At 44.0% G+C, this 9,799-nt stretch overlaps 1 protein-coding gene across 1 annotated transcript in view; it reads right to left on the bottom strand.

Moving 5' to 3' along the window:
* Window positions 1–4,654: 4,654 nt before the first annotated feature.
* Stx7 (syntaxin 7) overlaps window positions 4,655–9,799 on the bottom strand; it is a 38,974-nt gene continuing 33,829 nt past the window's right edge. Inside the window, exons 9-10 of the mRNA XM_055599443.1 lie at window positions 8,208–8,290; window positions 4,655–5,962 (exon numbers count right to left, since the gene is read on the bottom strand). Coding sequence (XP_055455418.1) covers window positions 5,870–5,962; window positions 8,208–8,290 — 176 coding nt within the window. The 3' untranslated portion in view covers window positions 4,655–5,869. The remainder of the gene's footprint in view (window positions 5,963–8,207; window positions 8,291–9,799) is intronic.

Genomic DNA, 9,799 nt, shown 5'->3' with positions numbered 1-9,799 from the left:
GTCATAATACATAAAACATTCATAATGACAGAGCTGGTCTGATGTCCCTCAGCAGAGAAATAATCCAGGGTAAATCCACACTACGGAACCATGCTCACATCACAAAGAAAATGTTGGTTGATTCAATAGACCTACTGGGGTGAGTCTCCCAAGAAGTGGAATTTAAAATGTCAGCCAAGAAGACTCATGCTACATAGTTTCAATTATATGACATTGTGGAAAATGGCTGAAACCATAACATATTCCTCACTAAAACATGCCTTGTGATTCCTGAGTCATCAGAAAGATTGGCTGGGACCTAGAAGCCTTCTTCACCTCCAAGTCTTTACTGATACTAAATTTTAAAAGGAATAAATCTCTCACATTTCTTGGGTTATATCCCTAATTTCTAGAACTATTTTTATTTGTCAACGCTCAGTATTTCTGTTGTATTGTAAAATCACCGACACAAAGCACACATTCCGAAGTGAAAGCAGGGATCAGCTCATCTTAGCCCAGGCGAAGTGGGTTCGTCTCTCAGCTTTGAGCGTCTAGTGGCACTTACAGTAAACACTTAAAAATTTGTACTTTGGGTTGGCCCAAGTGGGAATTAATACTCTTTCAAGTTTATTTAAAGACTCGGTTCAGTTCTAGAAGACTCCCTAGAAAACAAGTAGGGGTGTTATGCATGCACAGCCTAAACAGGAAATCTGGTTTTGCCTTCTACCACTCACATGAAAAGAATGTCATAACTCCGCAACCTACGGGAACTCAGTCTGAGCAGCTCAGTGACTAACTTCTTAAGGTGCTGCCAGAAGCAACAGCCTCGGCTATTTAGCCTCGGTGTTTAGAAGTCGGGTTATTTGGAGAGCGATGCTCGCTGGCTAATGTTTTTTGTGTCAATCAAAAGACAACCGGTTAAAATCGGCATGTTGATGCATATACCTGAATTACAGGAAACTACACTGGTATCAGCTGGCAGATGAGTCTTCATTCTTCCTTGTTCTTTTTGCTCCTGTCACTCTCCCTTGCCTCTCTTCCCTTCCCCCCACTTTGTATCTGTTACAGGTAGCCCAAACTGGCTTAGACCTTGTTGTGTAGCCAGTAGAGGCTAGTATCAAATCTCTGATATTCCTTCCTTCACTCCCTAAGTACTGGGATTTCAAGCATGGATTACAGCCCGTCTGAGAGTTTCCTTCTACATCCCCTTGTCATTAAAGGCAATGTAAGACATAAGAAAGAAAACCAAAAATGGCTGAGGATGAGGTAAGGTTAATTATGAAACATTCTGTGGTGTATTTTGCAAAGAGGATACCCAGTGCATTTGTCTGCAGTGGATTCCGAATTCCCCATGCTCACTCCCTTCTTTATACAGCTCTGCCCTCTACTGGAAGCAGTAATTCAGCGAATGTCTTATAAATGTGGGACCTGACATCCAAGCCACTCCTAATCCAGCCACAGCCATCAGAACTCTGTGTGGTGACATTTTAGATGGCCCATCAAAACAGATTCTTTCTAGAAAACTTGACTTTCTAGACGTCTTCTAAATAAGGAATGGAAATAAAACCCAGTCACTTTGTGAGGGGGAAATAGGATCTGCTGGAGAGACCCGTCCTTAGAGTGGTGGGCAGCGATTTAAGTACCCAGTGGTCCCAAAGTGAATCCATCCCTGCACACTTCCTCTTCCTTTCCTACCTTCCATTTTTCTTATGAAACATAAAGTGTAGCTCAGGCTGGCCTTAAGTTCCCTGTAGTGGAAGATGGCCTTGAACTTCTGATCCTCCTGCCTCCTCTTCCAGACAGCTTTATGCGGTGCTGAAGACTGAGCTCTTGGCCCTGCGTGTGCTGCATAAGCAGGCTACCAACTGAGCTACATCCCGGCCCTATAATAAGTGATTTTTATATGTCAAATGTCAAGACATACATCCTCTGTAAGGAGGATGACACTCGTTTGGTTCGTTCATAATCTTTATGCCCAGACATGTAGTACGCTGGCAAAAAGCTGATCCCAGATCAATGCAAAATAGTCAAGTATTTATTGAGGAACTGCTATGAGGATGGAAGTAGGGAGGAAAACAAGGAGGTGATGCAGAAAGAAACTGCTGGCCAGTGCTGACCTAACAAACATACATCTTGTTGGGAGAAAAAGTCACCACTCTCTCCAGCAGCAAGGGCAGCTCCTGGGGTGGCTTCGTCACTGTCTACTGAAAGCCAAGATCAAATGCATTTCTTGGATGTAACAGTTACTTTTCCTCCCTGCAGTTTTTATTTCCGTCCATGAACTTTACTTTTCTGCCCAGGGAAGCAAAAACAATACAAACTCCAAAATATTGTGAGTGGGCTTTGTTTGTTTGTTTTTTGCTAAAACCATGCACCTGTTTCATGGGCCCAGTGTGAACTGGGTCACCTGGTTTTCATGATAGGTTTGTCTAAACACACTCACATTCAAAATGCTCTGCTTACAAAATTGGGGCATTTTCATCAAATGCTAACTGCCCGAGTGCTAACATCTTCAAGTTGTGGTGGTCTTAGTGGTCCCTGCTGTAGATGTTGTCATGGTCCTTGGTACGGTCGTGGGGCCGCCAGAACATGGCTTGCTGTTTTATCCTGCCCCCCCCCCGCCCCCGTGCCCATACCTGTAACAGGAGACCCCATTCCCACTGAGAAATACTGCACTATATTCAAAGGGAATGGTTATTCTTTTTTCCTTTTCTTTTTTATTTAAGACAAAATTTCTCTGTGTAGCCCTGGCTCTCCTGGACTCACTTTGGAGCCCAGGCTGGCCTCAGACTCACAGAGATCCACCTGCCTCTGCCTTCTAGAGTGCTGGGATTAAAGGTGTGTGCCACTGCAGCCAGCTAACAGTTTCTCTTTACCATTAACTGTTCCGAAAAATCATGTCTTTACCACGTTTCAATAACCTGCATGTTAGCTGGCCATATGACTTAAGAGGCCAGCTCCTCCCACTCAGCTGGCTCTGAGAACACTGACCAACACTCAGGGAGGACATTTCTTCAGTCTGAACCGGACTCAGATGCAGTCACAAAACCCTCTCTGTTCGTTTTCCAGTGTAAAGATGCAATGTGCAAGAGCTGGAGGATGGGGAGAAAGCCTGAGAAATGCTGTGCTCTGGACGTGATGTGCCTATCCCGTTCATGAACTTACAGCAGCTGGGAACACCTCCACAAGACCCCCAGGCTACCTCCCACCCCTCACTGAGTAGCTAAGGGCAGTTTACAGATGGTTGGGGGGCGGTGGTCTTTTCTAAGGATGCAGCTATGGACGGAACTCCCACGCCATCACAGTTCCACACTTGTGTACATATAAACAGCACTAACTGATCCTCTCGAGCTATAAAAATTAAAGATGAATAATAATAAAAAAACACAAAGTTGGGGTGGGAGTCTGTTGAAGATATGGGCAGAATTTACGTGGGGAAATAGAGGCTAAGTAGGATCATGTTTCATGAAATATGTAAAGTGCATAAGAGCCTCAATAATAAAGAAAAATTTTCTTCCAAAGAACATTTCAGAGCAATTCTAAAACTGAGGTAAGGGAAACCTCAAGCTTTTGTTCTCATTTGGCTATTCTCTTATGTTTTGCATTTAAACTTTTTTTTTTCAATAAAAATGAGTTTTCCGTCCCAAATATTTCCATAAAAGCTTCCTCAAATTAATGCTTTTTAAAAGAATACGAGCAACTAAAGTTCCTGTGGTAGATCACTGATCAATGGCCCAGCTAAAACAATAATTTACCATCAAATTTTAAGTAAAGGCGCTAAGTCACGTCCCAGTTTTAGAAGGCGCTCTGGTGTTGGGGATGACCAACAGCAGAGGGCACAGAAGGTTTCCTTTGGCTGTGAGATGGCAGTGCACTGTCCCTGGAAGCTGGGGGTGGGGGTGGGGGAGGCGGTCGAGAAGAGAAGACCGGCTGGGCGGGGACAAACCTGGCAGCATCTACGTGAATTCTCCTCAGATCACCCATCCTCATCATGAAAACCAGCTGAACCTGGGACCAGAAAACCTCAGCGTTCCAGTCACACAAAAATGTTTTCTTTTCTTTTCTCTCTCTCTCTCTTTTTTTTTTTTTTTTTTGTTAGTTTGGTCAGAGTCCCAACTGTCTTGGACTCACTTTGTAGACCAGGCTGGCCTCGAAGTCAGAGATCTGCCTGCCTCTGCCTCCCTGAATGCTGGGATTACAGGCGTGTGCCACCATGCCTGGCACACAAAAATGTTTTCTATTATCACTTTTATAGGGAAAAAAAAAGAGGAGGTCAGGATGTAAAATAAAAATAAAATTAAAAAATTAATTTCTGAGCTGGGCATGGTGGCACAGATCTGTAATCCCAGCACTTGTGGGAAGACAGAAGGGGGAGGAAAGGCAGGTGGATCTCCGTGAGTTTGAGGCCAGCCCAGTCTACAAAGGAAGTCCAGGACAGCCAAGCTACACAGAGAGATGTCTCAAAAAATCAAACAACAAACAAGTTCTGCTGAGATGTGAACCGATGTCTACTTACTGATGAATAACCCACTCGATACTCCAAAATTAAAAATGCCGACCAGTGATCCAGAACTATGGAGACCGTCCGCCATGGTGCACAGCTTCTGTCAGCAGCAAATGTGAGGGAACCCTGGGTTCCACAGAAAGAGCCCTCAGGAATGAAAATTAGCAGACATCGCTGAAATCATCTTTATTCTGGTTGCAAAGATACAATGATTCACTTAATATTTCACTTGTCCCAGTTAAAAGATTCAGAACCTGCCACATTAAACAATGCCTTCACTAGCAAACTGCTATGTGAGTACATTATAAAACAAACAATAAACTAAGATGACCCATTTACAGCATTCAGGTTAGTGCATTGAAACATTAATTCATTGATTTAAAAAAAAAACAACAGGTAAGTAAGTTCACTGGCAGATAGCCTATTCTAAGAAAGGATGGTTAAAAAAAAATGGCATGCTAAATAAACTCTGAAATTTAGGTGTCAAAAATTAAGTATAAAAATTAAATCCCAAATCTGTAACTGTGGGAACATTACTTTGTGAAGAGAAGATCCAAAGATACATGTCTAATCAATGTTCTGTAGAAAAAACTGGGAAAGTAAATAATGGCCCACAAAACCAGACAGTATGGTGAAAACTGTTCAGCGCAGTAAGAAATTGGAATCTTTAGCATCTAACAGAATAGATATCCGTGTGGGTTTTTCAGAGACTTCCTCCAACTTACATGGACCATTACAATAACGATACTCTCCTTAGCACACAGCGAATTAAATAGACCGTGTGTAAATACAGACTATCTTTACTATCTACAGAAAATGCATAGATACACATCGGGAAATGACTCACTGATTTAGTCATTGCAATCCAATAACGAAAGATCAGTAATGATCTGCACTGCTGTGAACTACTGGCTATAAAATGTCCCACAAACAGTTATGTTAAGACGTTGATATTGAGAATATTTGCTGGACAAATCAAATTTAAACTTTTTTTAAATAAGATAGCACAATCATGTTATACATGTTACACAGTGACTGAGGTGCAGAGACAGAGCACAGACGCCAATCAAATAATTCCCCAAACTCAGTCAAACAATATAAATAAATTATAAATGAAAGGCATATACAATGTGAGCAAAATCCAACAGTCATTGAACTGAAAAGCATGGAAGTTATACCAGCAAGGGTATTTAGAAAAAGCTCCAGTATTAGAAAATATCAGGTTGAATCCAAAGGAACCTCCCTCACCCCACCCCCACCAGTAAAAATGACAAACTGTGGAACCATCCTTTACACGACAGCCTTAAAATAATAATTGACACTGATGACGAGGATCTGCCTACGAGACTTAGACAACGTCATGCAGAAGGTCCAGTCCTTCCCGGCTCAGCCTTTCAGCCCCCATACGATGAGACAGATAACCACAATTCCCACAACGAGGATAAAAATGATGATGCAAAGGGTTTTTCTGGATTTGCGCTGCAGAAGCAAGAACAAGACGTAGTGTGAGTGAGATTCAGCGACATGACAGCCCAAAGTAGCTCAGTTTCACTTGAGTAACAGTTTGCAGACCTCATATTCAGGGCTCAGATTTTCTTCTCAAAAACCTCTACAACATGCATAGTGTTGTTCTTTTTCAAAAAAATTTTTTTGTATGTGAAATAATGTTATAATTCAAGGAGCAATTTTTTTTTTAAAAAAATGCAGGCAGTTTTCCTGGGAGTATGTTTGAACTTAAGAAGGAAGACACCATGGCTGGAGAGACGGCTTGGTGTTCAGGGCCCTGACTACTCTTCCAGAGGACCCAGGCTCAATTCCTCATACCCACATGGCAGCTCACAACTGTCTGGAACTCAGGCATGTGGTACACAGACATACACAGGCAAAACACCAATACACATTGTTGGAGCATCGTCCAAGAATGAAGTCATGTGAGGGGAATTCTGAGTGCTTGTGAGAAAATTCCAAGAAAGTAAGAGTCTTGTGACCTCAGTTTCTCAAGAACACAGAAGTGTTCTTGGAATATGTTTTCTTGCCCCTCCCAAGTGCAACGGAGAGGAGTGAGTTTACCTTAGATCATTCATCACAACTGGCTATTGTTATGTGTTGTATGCCTTAATGGAAAAACTTGTGCCATGTGTGGCTAATCCCTGTGAATGTACATTTTACTCATGTGACTCTACTGAACCCTTGGAGAATAAATTGTCTGATTTCCTGAATAAAGCTGGCTATTGTGTGAGACTTTAGTCTGTCTTATTTTTAGTCTGTCAGGTTCAGCTGACTTTAGAGCAGTGACAGAAAATAAATAAACCTTTTTAAAGAAGAATCTGTTCAGAATATAGCGTTCGGTGGCAAAGTATTTGCTTGGCCATATGCAAGATCCTGGGTTAGATTCCCTGTTCTCTCTTAATCCCCAATAATGAAAAAGAAGACAGGAAGAACTAAAAGCTGCCAGCTTAAGTGTTAAACTGGAAAATATTGCAAAGAAGAATCCCAAAGACGCCAGAGTTACAGGTGGCTTACCGGATGAAAAATGGTGCTAACATGAACCTTTCAGGTTAAAAGGAAACTAAAAAGCAGTTGAGAAATACCTCAGAAGTCACAATATTGTGCACCTTTACAAGCTCCAAAAAGGTGGTAACTATGAACAACAAAAAGTGATGTTTCAGGCGGGGATTCAGATGATGTGCTGTGGACGATGTTCAGAACCTCCGGAAGAGTGTGGCCTTACTCTTACTGAACAAAGGCCTACCTGTTGTACAACAGTTCGTAATTAAACACTGTTTGAAGCGTTATTTATACTTCACAGACACAGATGGTCTCCCCGCGTTAATGAGATTCCCTTGAGGAATAAACTGGTGTGGACTGAAGGGTCTGCTACAGGTTGACATACCGTGTAATGACTAACAGCACTCCCGGCTAATACAGTTTCCAGGGACTTTGAAGAGACCTTTCTAGTACGAGGACCTTTGTCACTTCAGCAAGACTTGTCACTGACAACAAGAAAGAAGAAGGTCTGGGCGGTGGTCATGCCCCCCCCCCCCCCCCGCCCTGTATTCTCAGCACTTGAGAGACAGGGCCAGGTGGATTTCTGAGTTTGAGGCTGGCCTGGTCTACGTGGTGAGTTCCAGGACAGCCAGGCTTGCGAGAGACTTGTCTTGAAAAACCAAAAACCAAAACCAAATAAAAAGAAACAGAACAGAATGGGGAGAAACAAAAGGGAAAAAGCTACCAAAGAGGTCCCTCCGTGTGTTGGGCTGTCACGGTCACACCAGAGACCATCACTGAGTAGAGGGCAGTGCTTCACAGCAAGCGCTAGAAAAAACTAGAATTGCTAAACGTGCAGATTGTTTTCTTCAGCAGGAGAAACTGATACTGTTTTCCACGCAGAAGGCTGTGGATGGCTGTATTCATACCTGGTAGTCTTTACTGTTCTGTAAATAGAGCCCTCGTCAACCCCCCAGAATCCAAGCATTGTTCATCTTCATGCTTACTAAAACCCTTCCTCCCTAGGTCCTTGTCCTGAGCTCTGTTTCTGTGTCCATAGAACCGGCTCTGTGCGATGGCCACAGATGCTTGCCTCAAAGAGATGTACGTCAGTGCAGCCATGCTCGAAGCGTTGCTATGATAACTCACCTGCAGCCGCTTCAAAGTGATCATGTGTGCATACTGTAAGGCAAAACTCCGAGTTACAGATACGGAAACATGCTGCGGTTCGTGTTACCTGGTAATCTGCCGCTCTTGACAGCTGCTGGTTTGCCTGCTGCACATGAACCTCCGCGCTCTCTACGTTGGCTTCTATGCTGTCTTTAAAACAAATGCACATACACACAGCACTGTCAAACACAGACTAATGACCTGATACTAAGTCACTAACCTGCACCCAACAGACACTTAAAGAAGTGACCCAACCAATATGCAAACATATAAACAGGGGACCTTAATCGCCTTCTCCAGTTCTACCCGGACACAACACCACAACTAAGTACTGTCATTTTGTAGCTATTGGATCAGTGCCAGAAAAAGCACCTGTCTGTCTCTAGCCTCAGAGCTTACTGTCTAAAGACCAGAGTGAAGAACAGATTGACCCCCTTCTGCCCAGTCCCAATTCATCATTGCATAGGGAAAACAATCACCTCAGCTTCCCAGAAACAATCCCCTCAGGAGCAAAGGAGGAGGCCAGATACCACACCTTGGTCCTTTGCATGTCTGCCTACTCAAACTGCTAATTCAGTGTTCCTCAGCTCTGTGTCTGTTTCCGTAAGCGCAACCCACCTCAAACTGTTCCCATGAGCACGGTGCCCTACCCTCTGTGCATAGTCCAGTGGCCAACTCCACAATGAAAATAACTTCAGTTTGTCTGTTCTCATCATCTACCTAACCGAGGCGAGGAACAGACCTCACCCAGGGCCTGTGGCGGCCCTCCCTTCCACTCTGCTCTAACCTGAGGGTCGGGCAGACACTGATTTGCAGGGTCTCCTCCCTACAGAGTCTCAATCTCTCTGTCCCGTCCTTCTAGCCCCCTTTGACGGCAGACATCCATAGCTTCTTCATTTCTTGACTATCTTGTCCTGTGACTCAGTGATGTTCTTTTCAATACTTACCCTTAGTGTCATAGCTGGCGAGTGCGTCATGCAAGAGTGGAGCCTTCTTACTATACCGTGGCCTCTCTATAAACCTACTGCACACTGTGTGTGTGTGTGTGTGTGTGTGTGTGTGTGTGTGTGTGTGTGTGCGCGCGCGCACATGCCTGGTACGCACATACTTGTGCACATGGGTGTGGAAGGTTGACATCACGTTTCTTCCTCAGATGTCTTCCTCACTACTTTTTCACATAGAGCCTCTCGCTGAATCTGGAGCTCATTAATTCCGCAAGAATAACAGGCTAGAGAGCTCCAGGAATAGCCCTGTTTCTGTCTCTTCAGTTCTAAAACCCAGACTAGGATAGCATGTGCCCACATTAAACCCAGCCTTTCCGTGTAGGCGCGAGGGATCTCAACTCAGGCCCTTGAGGCTTGTGAACCAGCCTGTCTCACTAACTGAGCCATCTCTGCAGCCCTACCGTACTCTAGGGGTGCCTGTGTGTTGTGTGCATATGTGAATGTGTGAATGTGTATGAGTGGGGTGTATGTGTGCGGTGTATGTGCGCAAGCGTTTGTGGGTACAAGCATCTGTGTGCCCAGAGGCTAAAGGGAAATGCCAGGTGTCCTGCTCCATCACTCTCTGCCTTCTTCCACCAAGGCGGGGTCTCTCACTGAAGCACAAGCTAGGCAGGGAGCAAACCTCAAAGATGCAGTCTGCACTCCACAGTTCTGG

This window comes from Psammomys obesus, unplaced genomic scaffold, assembly GCF_907164565.1.
Source record: "Psammomys obesus unplaced genomic scaffold, mPsaObe1.curated_primary_1811, whole genome shotgun sequence".
Taxonomy (NCBI): Eukaryota; Metazoa; Chordata; class Mammalia; order Rodentia; family Muridae; genus Psammomys; species Psammomys obesus.
Note: the sequence above shows the minus strand (reverse complement) of the source record. Positions and strands in the feature narration are given on the sequence as shown.